Here is a 15,571-nt window from a genome sequence, read left to right on the forward strand (position 1 = left end):
ATGCAGAAGAAAATTATTTTTTCTCCGTTATCAGCTTTATACCTAATGAGGCTCAACATAAGTGTCAAGTAGCACTGGTTATCTGGTTATAGCGCATTTGTACTGTACTTACTACCCTGTGTGTTTTATGCAGCAAAGTGTACAAGCTGGCGTAGTATGCCTTAAGCTCTATGCAGTCATATAATGGCCTGTCTGAAAAACAACTATATTCTAGAGATGAGCGGGTTCGGTTTTACTCTGATTTACCCAAATCTCCCTATTGGCTCTTGGACGTCACGTGTTTTGGTTAGCCAATAAGAAAAATCCAGAAAATTAGAAATGGCGATAATTTTGGCATAAAGAACCGAGTAAATCCGAACCCGCCCATCTCTACTATATTCCAGTTTCCACCCTGCCTCTAAGGTATCACACACATCATACCTTCCTAGCATTCGATGAAATTGTGTTAGCCATTAATCCTTCCAAGTAGCTGCTTAGGCTGACGCCTTTAACTGTAATTATGGCTTCTTGGATCAGTACTGTCCTGTAATGAGAAACCATTTTAAAATCAATGCTCAATGTTTAAAAGGAATCAGCAAAAAAAAAAGAAGCTATATATTGTTATATTTGTAACCAGAAAGCAGATTCACCATAAATTTGTAAATTATATTTACTATAATAAAAACAGTGAATACATAAATTGTTGTTACTTGATCACAGATTTGGCACTGTCATTGTACCCCAATATAATTCATGACTTAAAGGGACAAGCAGAGAGACAAGTAAGCCCTAAAAAGATGGGATAATCAACCCCATTAGATAACTAATCATTATTTATTATCTTTCTACTACAATATTTTGGGCCACTTACTCGTCTGGATTTTCATGGTGAGGAGTGTAAACCAACCTTTCATCAACAGACACCAAATTTGTGAGTGAAATCTTAAATAGAAGACAAGGAAAATATTTATAACCTATAACAATTATCCATAGTAATCATATTAATGCACTGACGCTGGACTGTATAAACAGTCTGAGAGAATTCTGAGAGAAATTGATCCGCAAGGCACCAAGAACCACATTGACAAGCCCTTAGGTACACCGTGCCAGAGACTGCACCAAACAGACAGTAGGTATTAATGGAACCTAGGAGGATTTTATTCTCCCCTCACCCCTTCCACCCTATTTAATAAAATGTCTAGAAAGTGCTGGAGCATTCTAATGTTACTATTTCAGATGGCATAAAATAGCATGAAGTCATTGTGCCCAGGCCCTGTATTGGGCTTACTACAGCAAGCTCTGCACTTTGGGTCCTTCTTTGCATGGTAAAACATGCAATACAGGTGTCTTTCCGGTTGAGGTGGAACCGCAAGTATCAGCTGGCACTTTGTACTGAGACTCACAGGTGACACAACCCAGAAAATTAAGTTATAAAGGGAGAAAGGATCAATTTTATCCAGTGGTGGTTCCATTTGGAAACTAATGTAGACAATACCTTGATATGTTGTGTATAAGGAGGGTGAAGGTGCAGACACCCATAGTGATAATGGATAATATAATTCATTATCAAGTAAACATTTCACTCACATTTGTTGAACATAAAACCATTTTCTTCTCTATTGGATCCACTACTGAATGTTCCTTAATGTATGTCAGCGTTCTGCTGGTCCCAAGAATCTGAAACAAATCACAGGAATTGTGTTCTGACCAATTATTTAATGGTATAAAAACTAATCCAAATGACTAGATATTGCCTGATTGGGATTTCTAATAGGCGGGGTACAGGTTGTGGTGACCTAATATTCCCATCCTACTTAATGTTTTATTGTCTTCTCTACATCATGTGTCTGCAGCTGCACATGTGGCAGGATTTCCATTGGTCAGTCACTAAAAAATTGTCACATTTATACTACTACAGGTTGAGTGTCTCAGACCCAATATTCCGATATACAGAATATTATGAAATACGTAATTTTGTAGTGTCGGTGAAATAGTAATACATTTGCTTTCTGATGGTTCAATGTACACAAACTATATTTAATGCAGAAAAGGAAGAAATAATATGGTATTTCAAAGACCGGCGCTAGAATGGGCACTAATTACCAAGCTGCTGTGTCAAATACAGGGAGAGTCAGTCCCATAAATTATAACCAATGGAATAAAAAGAAAAACACTGCGCTTCTTTGAGGAAAGAAATTAAAAACAAGTGAAGTGAAATTGAATTCAATAAATGTATTAATATAAATTGATGTTTTTTTCTTTCTATATAAGCTATTTTGATATATATAATCTGTTTAAAAATTGAAACATATATAAAATTTCTATATATAGCAGCCAAGAATCTGTAATAAAAAACAAAAGCATAAAACAGTAGTGTCAAACAGTCACCCCTTGATAATTGTGGATTCCACATCCATAGTAAGATGGTGATTAGTAATGATGTGTCCTGTTCCTTGAATATGACCTTGTGATGTAAGTCCAGTCACAAACTGGATGATGGGTCCTGGCTGTATGTTGCTGTCCGTGCTTGAGAAGTGGGGTCCTATGATTGGTGGACGGCACCGCTGTGGCAGCAGGAGTCCCCTGTAGCCGGATCTACAGCTGTATTGTGGATGGCCCAAGAATTTAACTTCCGTGTTCAGTATATAAACAGAGGTCTGGTTCAGGTCACATAGGGAGTCCAAACAAATTTGAAGATCAGATGGGAATCCAATTTGTATCCCGGGATGCAGCTGGCTTGAAGCGTTTCAAAGCTGGGACCCCCCCCGCCCAGCGAAACGTGTCAGTCCAGCTACACCCCAGGATACAAATTGGATTCCCATCTGATCTTCAAATTTGTTTGGACTCCCTATGTGACCTGAACCAGACCTCTGTTTATATACTGAACACGGATTTTAAATTCTTGGGCCATCCACAATACAGCTGTAGATCCGGCTACATGGGACTCCTGCTGCCACAGCGGTGCCGTCCACCAATCATAGGATCCCACTTCTCAAGCACGGACAGCAACATACAGCCAGGACCCATCATCCAAAATACGTGACTGGACTTACATCACAAGGTCATATTCAAGGAACAGGACACATCATTACTAATCACCATTTTACTATGGATGTGGAATCCACAATTATCAAGGGGTGACTGTTTGACACTACTGTTTTATGCTTTTATGTTTATTATTACAGATTCTTGGCTGCTATATATAGAAATTTGATATATGTTTCAATTTTTAAACAGATTATATACACTGCTCAAAAAAATAAAGGGAACACTAAAATAACACATCCTAGATCTGAATGAATGAAATATTCTTATTAAATACTTTGTTCTTTACATAGTTGAATGTGCTGACAACAAAATCACACAAAAATTATCAATGGAAATCAAATTTATTAACCCATGGAGGTCTGGATTTGGAGTCACCCTCAAAATTAAAGTGGAAGAACACACTACAGGCTGATCCAACTTTGATGTAATGTCCTTAAAACAAGTCAAAATGAGGCTCAGTAGTGTGTGTGGCCTCCACGTGCCTGTATGACCTCCCTACAACCCACACAAGTGGCTCAGGTAGTGCAGCTCATCCAGGATGGCACATCAATGCGTGCTGTGACAAGAAAACTTGCTGTGTCTGTCAGCGTAGTGTCCAGAGCATGGAGGCGCTACCAGGAGACAGGCCAGTACATCAGGAGACGTGGAGGAGGCCGTAGGAGGGCAACAACCCAGCAGCAGGACCGCTACCTCCGCCTTTGTGCAAGGAGGAACAGGAGGAGCACTGCCAAAGCCCTGCAAAATGACCTCCAACAAGCCACAAATGTGCATGTGTCTACTCAAACAATCAGAAACAGACTCCATGAGGGTGGTATGAGGGCCCGACGTCCACAGGTGGGGGTTGTGCTTACAGCCCAACACCGTGCAGGACGTTTGGCATTTTCCAGAGAACACCAAGATTGGCAAATTCGCCACTGGCGCCCTGTGCTCTTCACAGATGAAAGCAGGTTCTCACTGAGCACATGTGACAGATGTGACAGAGTCTGGAGACGCCAAGGAGAACGTTCTGCTGCCTGCAACATCCTCCAGCATGACCGGTTTGGCAGTGGGTCAGTAATGGTGTGGGGTGGCATTTCTTTGGGGGGCCGCATGGCCCTCCATGTGCTCGCCAGAGGTAGCCTGACTGCCATTAGGTACCGAGATGAGATCCTCAGACCCCTTGTGAGACCATATGCTGGTGCGGTTGGCCCTGGGTTCCTCCTAATGCAAGACAATGCTAGACCTCATGTGGCTGGAGTGTGTCAGCAGTTCCTGCAAGACGAAGGCATTGATGCTATGGACTGGCCCGCCCATTCCCCAGACCTGAATCCAATTGAGCACATCTGAGACATCATGTCTCGCTCCATCCGCCAACGCCACGTTGCACCACAGACTGTCCAGGAGTTGGCAGATGCTTTAGTCCAGGTCTGGGAGGAGATCCCTCAGGAGACCATCCGCCACCTCATCAGGAGCATGCCCAGGCGTTGTAGGGAGGTCATACAGGCACGTGGAGGCCACACACGCTACTGAGCCTCATTTTGACTTGTTTTAAGGACATTACATCAAAGTTGGATCAGCCTGTAGTGTGTTTTTCCACTTTAATTTTGAGTTTGACTCCAAATCCAGACCTCCATGGGTTAATAAATTTGATTTCCATTGATCATTTTTGTGTGATTTTGTTGTCAGTACATTCAACTATGTAAAGAACAAAGTATTTAATAAGAATATTTCATTCATTCAGATCTAGGATGTGTTATTTTAGTGTTCCCTTTATTTTTTTGAGCAGTGTATATTAAAATAGCTTATATAGAAAGAAAAAAACACATCAATTTATATTAATAAATTTATTGAATTCAATGTCACTTCACTTGTTTTTAATTTCTTTCCTCAAAGAAGCGCAGTGTTTTTCTTTTTATTCCATTGTTTATATTTAATGCACAAAATGATTAAACATACTGTAGTGTATAAAATGCCCTTCAGGCTGTGTGTATAAGGTGCATATAAAACAGAAATGCATTCTGTGCTTAGTCTTGGGATCCAACCCCAAGGTATCTCATTATGGTATGCGATTATTCCAAAACATAGACATATCCGATATCCAAAATACTTAGCATTTGGATATGGGAGGCTCAACCTGTAGTAAGAAGTAAATAGGGATATTTATAGATGTGATTTTACGCTGTGTTAAAGTAATGTGATTTATTTCAGTGACCAGCGAGCTTTATAACAGCTCCACTTTGATTACTTTCCATGATTCTACTACACAGAAAAGATACCTTCAGGGCAGGATTAAGCTTTCAGTGGGTCCAGGAAACTTAAGGAGGCACCCACACTACTCCAGCCCTCCCCCTCCTATCAGCACCACCCCCAGAGGGTCAATTAGTGCAACTCCCCCCCGCCGTAACACTTCTTAGCTGTCCACTACTGCAGGCCGCTGTAATATATAGGAGCACAGTGGTAGCAGGACATCATGCATGTGCTGTGCTGCGGAGGGTCCAGGGAGGCATCAGCAGCAGCACTCTCCTCTTTCCCTGCATGATGTCCCGCTGCCACTGCTATTTATTATAACAACCAGCGGTAACGCACAGATAGGACACATTGGCAGTGTGCTCCAGTTGGAGGGGCCTGGGGCACTCACCCCCTGTGCCCCCCTTCATTACAGTTCTGTATACCTTATTGGTGGGTCAGAGCTGTGCTACGTTTTTATGTTATTATATAAATCACCAGCAGTTTTACTGCAGAAACTGCAAGGTTCTCATCATGACTGGCAGAATCATCTGTTTGTCCCTATACTGCAAGACCATCATTACTATTACACAGTTTATAGTAGCTATTTTAAATAAGGAGCAGGGAAATGTAATTTAGTATTGGAATAAAGTCCTCTGGCCTGGTGTAGAAGTTGGTTGGAAATTGGGCCAATGTTGCTCCTGAACTGTGTATATGGAAAAAATGTACATATCAGACCATAACATCTAGCAGTACGATCGCCCCCTCTGCGTACGCACTTGCTACTATTCATCATCATCAGTGTATACTTCTACCTACCCTATTTTAGATGCAAAAAAAAAAAAACGCCATCATGCAGCTGCATTTACACTGTTGTCTAACCCTGCATAGTCCGGACTTACGCTGACATGATGCCCTCAGTTTTTGTGCATGCACATTGTGAAACCATATAAGGTATGCTACGCCAACAGGCCTACGTTCAACTCTACGTCACTCCCACTGTCTTCTGATTGTTGTGTGGGATGGAGTGACTGAAATGATATACTGGTATGGTTACCTGTAGGGAGGATACAAAGTGGAGAAACCTCAGTACTTACTGCCCTCACAATGCTCGGCAGCCGCCACTCCGTGCTGAGGAGGCGATGGCTATGTAGTCTTCCTTGGGTATCCAGATTCCGGTCAACAACATCAACCCCTACTACACAAGGATTCATGGGATTAGGGTATTTCCTCATGGCAGCCTTAATAACTGTATCCCATGGATGACTATGAGAAAAAAACACAACAAGAAATATTATAATGATCCCTGTTATCAGTGCACATTGTGCACTCACACCTTTCCATTTTCCTGGTGCTAATTACTGTACTGATCACCACACAGAAGCCAATTATAGAAGACAAGTTTCAGGAAAAATAACAGGGGTACAAGCTAATAGTGGTGTAACGTGCATATGCAGTAGCCACTATTGGGCCTAGACATGAGAAAGGACAGCAATACTGCCCCCACCTCCTGCCATGAGAACCTTGCTCTGCACTTCTGAGATCACAGTAGGTTTCTTGGGAGACTGCAGTGACATCATCGGGACCCTTTCCAAATTTCGTTATGGGCCCATCAATGCACTATTTCACCCCTGTACATACGTGTTCTAGCACACCACCATTGCAAAGTGCTGAGATTCGTGGGTCCACTGGTAGCGGATAAAATTACACTAATCAAAATGTTGAGCCCTGCCCCCTTTATATGGCACAGTGATCCTGCTCGCTTCACTACAATCCTGCCCTCTTCACTAGGAAGTGGGCAGGATGTGAGCAACCTGCCTACTCTTCCAGGGGTGCGGGGGAATAACCAAAAAATCATGAGTCTCCCACAACTTCTGGGAGAGTGGGCAGGTATGGTCTAACTTGCATTATATCCACTAAGGCCAATTCTTCCTATGGTTATTACAGTCCTAGCTTGCACACAACAAACAACACACCCATATTATTTGTTCCCATAAAATGCTCTGGGGGGATGTGGTTAAGATTCCGACTGTCTGGATCCCAGCAGTTGGAATACAGACGCCGGAATCCTGACACCCATCAGAATGTCGATGCGGGAATCCTGACAGGGTCATGAGACTGACGCCGGAATCTCAATAGCTGGCATCCCGACCATAAGTATAGCGGGCAGGTTTGGGTTACGGCTGGGGAAGGGGGGTGTTAGGCTTAGGCGCCACCCGGAAGGGTTAGGGGTAGGCTGTGAGGGGTTGAGGGGGTTATGCTGCAGGGAGTTAGGCACCACCGGGGAGATGTTAGGGTTAGGTTGTGGGAAGGGAGGGCTGGGGGGTAGGGCAGAGGTGGTACATAGTTACCTCTCGCCTGTTGGGATTTCTGGAGATCGCTTCATTAATTCCTAATTGAATTCATTTGGCAACAAATAGTCACAGCCTGACACGCCATGCAGCATGCCGCGAGAAGATGATTATGGCTACATACAGTATGTAAGTAAGATGAGTATGGCTACATACAGTATGTAAGTAAATGAGTATGGCTACAGTACATACAGTATGTAAGATGAGTATGGCTACATACAGTATGTAAGTAAATGAGTATGGCTACATACAGTATGTAAGTAAATGAGTATGGCTACATACATTATGTAAGTAAGATGAGTATGGCTACTGTACATACAGTATGTAAGTAAATGAGTATGGCTACATACAGTATGTAAGTAAGATGAGTATGGCTACATACAGTATGTAAGTAAGATGAGTATGGCTACATACAGTATGTAAGTAAGATGAGTATGGCTACATACAGTATGTAAGTAAGATGAGTATGGCTACATACAGTATGTAAGTAAGATGAGTATGGCTACATACAGTATGTAAGTAAGATGAGTATGGCTACATACAGTATGTAAGTAAATGAGTATGGCTACATACAGTATGTAAGTAAGATGAGTATGGCTACATACAGTATGTAAGTAAATGAGTATGGCTACATACAGTATGTAAGTAAGATGAGTATGGCTACATACAGTATGTAAGTAAATGAGTATGGCTACATACATTATGTAAGTAAGATGAGTATGGCTACATACAGTATGTAAGTAAATGAGTATGGCTACATACAGTATGTAAGTAAGATGAGTATGGCTACATACAGTATGTAAGTAAGATGAGTATGGCTACATACAGTATGTAAGTAAATGAGTATGGCTACATACAGTATGTAAGTAAGATGAGTATGGCTACATACAGTATGTAAGTAAGATGAGTATGGCTACATACAGTATGTAAGTAAATGAGTATGGCTACATACAGTATGTAAGTAAGATGAGTATGGCTACATACAGTATGTAAGTAAGATGAGTATGGCTACATACAGTATGTAAGTAAGATGAGTATGGCTACATACAGTATGTAAGTAAAATGAGTATGGCTACATACAGTATGTAAGTAAGATGAGTATGGCTACATACAGTATGTAAGTAAGATGAGTATGGCTACATACAGTATGTAAGATGAGTATGGCTACATACAGTATGTAAGTAAAATGAGTATGGCTACATACAGTATGTAAGTAAAATGAGTATGGCTACATACAGTATGTAAGTAAGATGAGTATGGCTACATACAGTATGTAAGTAAGATGAGTATGGCTACATACAGTATGTAAGTAAAATGAGTATGGCTACATACAGTATGTAAGTAAGATGAGTATGGCTACATACAGTATGTAAGTAAGATGAGTATGGCTACATACAGTATGTAAGTAAATGAGTATGGCTACATACAGTATGTAAGTAAGATGAGTATGGCTACATACAGTACAGTATGTAAGTAAGATGAGTATGGCTACATACAGTATGTAAGTAAGATGAGTATGGCTACATACAGTATGTAAGTAAATGAGTATGGCTACATACAGTATGTAAGTAAGATGAGTATGGCTACATACAGTATGTAAGTAAGATGAGTATGGCTACATACATTATGTAAGTAAGATGAGTATGGCTACATACAGTATGTAAGTAAATGAGTATGGCTACATACAGTATGTAAGTAAGATGAGTATGGCTACATACAGTATGTAAGTAAGATGAGTATGGCTACATACAGTATGTAAGTAAGATGAGTATGGCTACATACAGTATGTAAGTAAGATGAGTATGGCTACATACAGTATGTAAGTAAATGAGTATGGCTACATACAGTATGTAAGTAAGATGAGTATGGCTACATACAGTATGTAAGTAAGATGAGTATGGCTACATACAGTATGTAAGTAAGATGAGTATGGCTACATACAGTATGTAAGTAAGATGAGTATGGCTACATACAGTATGTAAGTAAGATGAGTATGGCTACATAGAGTATGTAAGTAAGATGAGTATGGCTACATACAGTATGTAAGTAAGATGAGTATGGCTACATACAGTATGTAAGTAAAATGAGTATGGCTACATACAGTATGTAAGTAAGATGAGTATGGCTACATATGTACCTCATGATTTTTGTTACTTATCAGCTCATGAGACATATATATTTGTAATACATATTTCGGTTAGGCTGCAGGGAGGGAGATTAGGGTAAGGCACCCTCAGGGGAGGGGTAGGTTTAGGCTGTGGGGGGGGGGTTAGTGTCGGGCTGTGGGAAATAAGGGTTAGGGAGGTATAGGGTTAGGGGTAGCTTACTTACCAAATAGGTATTGAGATCCTGAGTGTTGGGATGCCACTGTCAGTATTTTGACTGCCGGCATCCCAAGCGCCGGGATCCCAATACCATCCTAGGTGACAGGGGAAGTATTCTACTACAGTGGGTGTAATTGTAGAGGTGGGTTGGGTGCAGGTTACCGGCGGACGGGATCCCGGCGGTTAGCAACTGATGCTGGGATCCCGCCCGCCAGAATGGCGACAAGGGGGCGAGCGCAAGAAAGCCCCTAGCGGGCTCGCTGTGCTCACCACGCTGCGGGCTTGCTGCGCTCGCCACAGGTTCTATTCTCACTCTATGGGTGTCATGGGCACTCACGAGTGGGAATAGTCCTAGGCCCCCTGACGGCATTCTGGTGGCCGGGATCCCAGTGTCAGTATACCGCCAGGATCCTGACCGCTGGGATCATAACTACATTCCATGGAGGTGACAGGGGAAGTGTGTTATTACAGAGCGTTTTACTACAGAAGTTAATAAGGGCAAATGTGCTATAGGAGCGGAACATAGTTAATTTATGGTGGCACATTAATATCAACAATACTGAGAGATATAGCATACAGTAACTGCCAACTGTGGATCTTTTCCATAGTACATTCTACATATTTCCATGTTCAAGCAAACGAGTACTATCTACCAATTCTGCCCGAAGACCAACAGATGTTTTAAACCTTAGGTCAACAGTGTAGAAAACCACAGTCTCTTGTTAGTTGGAGATAGAAGTACCGGGTGGTGAGGAGTCAAGTGTAAGAGGTGCCCCAGCATCTTCTTATATATAGAAACACTGTAATTGTGGATGTATGTTGGAAACAGGGGTCCTTCAGAGTCCACAGCAAATGTTATACTTAGCTCAGAACAAGATGTACCAGCATGCCATGTCTGTGTGTATTACGGCATGCTGGTATATATATGAGACAATGTTTATCATTAGACAATTTTATTTTCCGATTTACAGTATATATATATATATATATATATATACAGTATATATATATTGGACATAGAATTACTATGGTAAAAACAAGCATCAAAAATCCCCAGTATTTTTATTGTTTATCCTGTATAAATAATTCAGTAATGTAAAAACAAAATCAGATTCTGTGGGGCTGATGTTGAGTGGGCGTATGCCAATTAGCAAACTGGCTCTGCACATCCCCACAAAACGCATCTGACACTTGCGCCTGTTTTTCTTCCTATTCATACATTTATAGTAGTAAAAATGTAATATGAAATACGCATTTGCTATCAAAGCAAATCTTTTAAACATTGGATGTAAGTGTATCTGACATATGCCTTAAATAAACCTGGTGCATATGCTACTTGTGCAGAGCTGTGCATATGGACACAATTGCGGTTTCTTTCTACGTGCATACTCCGCATCAGCTCCTGTGTATGTATACAGTAGAAGCTTGTAATGTACTGTATGTGTGGCACTACTTCCTAAGCACAGTGCTTAAGTGCTACTCTAGTCCTGCGTTTTGCTGCCCGCGTCCCTCCACAAGTTCAGTGGCGAAACATGCTATCATGTGGATTATTATTATTATCGGGTTCCGAGTTCCTTCCTTCTCCTTGCATTTCTGACTCTCTCACATTACAACCAGCGTTACAGGAAGACTATAAAATGTACAACAACAAAGCCATTCCACCTGACCAAGGTATAAATGTTTAATACAACAACAAAATGCAAGAACAAAAAGAGGAGCTCATGTCCCTACAGGAACAATGGAGGAAAATGATCCAGGCTGAAACGCAGTTCTCATCTGATACCACAGTGGCTCATGAAATGAAATATATGCACAATTACAACTTACACACAGAGCAGTGCCCAGACAAAACACATTTAAGTGATTATGCAAACTATAAATAGAAAACACATGAAAAGAGTGTTGGGACATGGGGGGTAATTCAGAGTTGATCACAGCAGCAAATTTGTTAGCAGTTGGGCAAAACCATGTGCACTGCAGAGGGGGCAGATATAACATGTGCAGAGAGTTGGGTTTGGTGTGTCCAAACTGAAATCTAAATTGCAGTGTAAAAATAAAGCAGCCAGTATTTACCCTGCACAGAAACAAAATAACCCACCCAAATCTAACTCTCTCTGCACGTTATATCTGCCCCCCCTGCAGTGCACATGGTTTTGCCCAACTGCTACCAAATTTGCTGCTGCAATCAACTCTGAATTACCCCCATGGTGCGCTCTCTGTACCTGTCTCCTTCTGTGTATCAGTCAATGGGTGCATCACGTAGTGTCAGACTTCTAGTGCCAGGAGTCACTTGGCGGCGGAGTTGTATGATGTAGGTTCCTTGTTTCTCCATATCAGGGAGAGTGAGGAGACTGTGACACAAAGAGACTGAGAGACAGAGTCCTGGTGTAGAAGTGTTCAGAGCAGAGACTGGGAGCAGATCTCAGCTATAGAGACTCACAGCATTTCCAGTGCATGCATCACCTTCTCTACAGAGGGAGTCAGACTGCACGGCTGTGCAGTCCTCCATGCTTCACCACCACAAACATCTCCTGATAAGTATCACTACCTAATGCTGTTACCTTGTGTGATATATGGGATCCTGATTACCACTATCAGTGTTACATCTGAGTCACCTGTGTACACTAAATAAACCTGCATTACTGTTTAAGTCTTTAAGTGTGTGGACTGACGTCACTGCTCCAGATAGCCCAGTACACTCTGTCAACAGGTTATGGGCCCAGTACCGCGCCCAGACCCACGTGTACTTGAAGATTAACCCCCTGAGTGCTGTTGAATAATCACAGTGACACAGTTTAAAGTGGCATTTTATACAAGTGCAGATGGATGTATAATACAGGACACAGCATGAACTTTGCAAAGCTGAAAGGTTCAGAGAACTATGCTACTGTACATGGAAGTTTGCCATGGAGATGCAGCTTAAGCGGGAAAAGTTGTGGAAGGTTACTATAGATCCGGGAGCAGGTACAAATCCAGATGACAAAGACAGTGCCATCGGGACGATAGGTTTAGCTGTGGAGCAGCATTTCTATTCAGTAGTCAGTGGGAAAGTGTCAGCTAAAGACATGTGTACAGCCCTGCAAAATGCATAAGATAAAAGTCTAAGAAGGATAAGTTTAAGACGCATGCTATATGGAACAAAACTGAGTGCCTGCAAGGACACGAACGATTACACTGATATGTTATTGTCGATAGCTCAGCAGTTGGCATCTGCGGGGGCACAGGTGGACGAGGAAGAAGTCGCAATGGCTATGTTACAGAATCTGACGCCAGAATTAGATTTTTGGGTGGAATTATAGTATAAAGGAACAGTGCTCAAATGATAAAATAAAACTACATATACATATGTATATGTATTTTTATTTATCATTTGAGCGCTGTTCCTTTATACTATAATTCTTCCATGCTTGGGGAGTGTTGAATACCTCCCTCTACAGCAGCTTAGAAAATCAGCCCTGGTAGCGCTTGCTTTTTTGTTAATTCTTATTAGAGTAACCATTCTACCACTAGATTTTTTGGTGGTTGCGTTAGAGTCAAGCAACACTAAACTGACAGCAGAGATTGTAAGAGCCAAGTTGCTGCAGTTTCCCAAACGTATTCCTATCGAGGCCATAGCTGAGGGTTCTGTCTTGATCACAAAGTCCAGAAAGCACAAATTCAAGTGTTTTGTATGTCACAAGATAGGACATAAAACTTCAGATTGCAAAATGAGAAATTCCAGTGGTGTGCAGAAGCAGTGTGACAAGTCAAACGAGTCAGCATTGAATGTAGCAGACAGTCACAGGAAGGATTGCTGGTACATGGACTCGGGGGCCACTAGACATTTCAGTTGCAATAAGCATTGGTTCAATTCTTTAACACCGTGTGTTCCCACTACAGTTACAGGGACTGGAAATAAGGCCCTTACTGCATTATAATCTGGGACAATCATAGTACGTTTAAGAGTTGGAGGTGAGACAGTTGTTACAGATATCCAAGATGTGTTGTACGTGCCTGATTTAGGAAGTAATCTCATTGCTATCAACGTCCTAGAGAAAAAAGGCTACAAAGTCCAATTTCAGAAGGGCAAGTGTATATAAGAAAAGAGGTAACTTTATTGCTTCAGCAACCCGATGCACCCAACTATATGTCCTGGACACTGAGTGGTGTACTGCAATGATGGCTACTGGGGAAAAACAGTCAGTGGAGCTGTGGCACAAACGCTTGGGTCATCTGGGTTATGACAACGTCCAGAAACTGCTAGATGGAATGGTAACAGGGATCACCGTGAGCAACACTGAAAGACCCATGTGTGAGAGTTGCATAAAAGACAAGCAAACTCGCAACCCATTTCCACAGTCGGTTAATAGAGCAGAGACACTGTTAGCTCTAGTGCACACAGACGTGTGTGGTCCCATGGAGGAAGAGTCAATCAGTGGCTAGAGGTATTTCATGGCTCTCATTGATGACGCCACAAGAATGACACACATGTACTTTCTTAAGGAGAAGAGAGAAGTGGTCAACAAAATTGTGGAGTACAAAAACCTGTCAGAGAATCAGACAGGTCTGAAACTAAAGATCCTGAGATCAGAAAATGGTGAAGAGTATGATAACAAAGTCTTAGCCGCATTCCTCAGAAAATATGGCATAAAGCATCAGCTAACAATTGCCTACACACCGGAACAGAATGGCGTGAGTGAGCGGGCAAACCGCACAATTGTTGAGAGAGCATGGACTATGTTAAGTGATGCTGGCCTGGAAAAGAAGTTTTGGGCAGAAGCATTATCTACTGCAGTATACCTAAAGAATTGAGCACCTGCAGTGGCCGTCAAAGGTAAAACGCCACTGGAGGCGTGGTCCAAGAAAAAGCCAAGTATCAGTCATCTTCGTGTCTTCGGGAGAAAAGCTTTTGCACATATACCAAAGGAGAAAAGGAGAAAGCTAGATCCAAAATCCATAGAATGTATAATGCTCGGATACTGTGATGAAAGCAAAGGATACAGACTTTGGGATGTTACAAGTAAACGTCTTCTTAAATCCAGAGATATCGTATTCTACGAGACAGCACCATTAACTGGAGCAGTGGAGCAACAACAAAATGTATTATTGAATTTACAGGCAGCAGAAAGCGTGTCTAAATCTGAGTGTCAAAGCAGACAACAAGTCAGAGAACAGAAGTTCCACGAGGAGTAACAAAGGTGTTCCAGCCAAGAGATACAGTGAGGAGTAGGCAAACACAGCTTACTGTGAACCTCAAAACATACAGGAAGCAAAGTAAAGCAGTGATTGATACAGAACTGTCAGCACTAAATGATGAAAGTACATGGACTATGGTTAATAGACCAAGCGACCGTAAAACAATTAAAAATAGGAATTTAATACCTACCGGTAATTCCTTTTCTCGTAATCCGTAGTGGATACTGGGGAACTGTACTTTAGTACCATGGGGTATAGATTGGGTCCACTGGAGCCTAGCACTTTAAAACCTTTAGTGTGTGTATTTGTGTGCTGGCTCCTCCCCTCTATGCGCCTCCTACCAGACTCAGTCTAGGAAAACTGTGCCCGAGGAGACGGACATACCATAAGAGAAGGAATAAATACAACAGCGGTGAGGCAACAAGCCAACACACAACCATAACCAAAAGGAGGGCGCTAACCAGAACAGAGGACAACAACACCAACCCA

The 15,571-nt window shown here is 41.9% G+C and overlaps 1 protein-coding gene across 1 annotated transcript in view; it reads right to left on the minus strand.

Moving 5' to 3' along the window:
• Positions 1-15,571, minus strand: part of PRELID3A (PRELI domain containing 3A) — a 133,061-nt gene that overhangs the window by 40,485 nt on the left and 77,005 nt on the right. Inside the window, exons 2-5 of the mRNA XM_063923431.1 lie at positions 6,330-6,498; positions 1,567-1,656; positions 851-921; positions 421-523 (exon numbers count right to left, since the gene is read on the minus strand). Coding sequence (XP_063779501.1) covers positions 421-523; positions 851-921; positions 1,567-1,656; positions 6,330-6,498 — 433 coding nt within the window. The remainder of the gene's footprint in view (positions 1-420; positions 524-850; positions 922-1,566; positions 1,657-6,329; positions 6,499-15,571) is intronic.

The sequence above is a fragment of the Pseudophryne corroboree genome, chromosome 5, assembly GCF_028390025.1.
Source record: "Pseudophryne corroboree isolate aPseCor3 chromosome 5, aPseCor3.hap2, whole genome shotgun sequence".
Classification (NCBI taxonomy): domain Eukaryota; kingdom Metazoa; phylum Chordata; class Amphibia; order Anura; family Myobatrachidae; genus Pseudophryne; species Pseudophryne corroboree.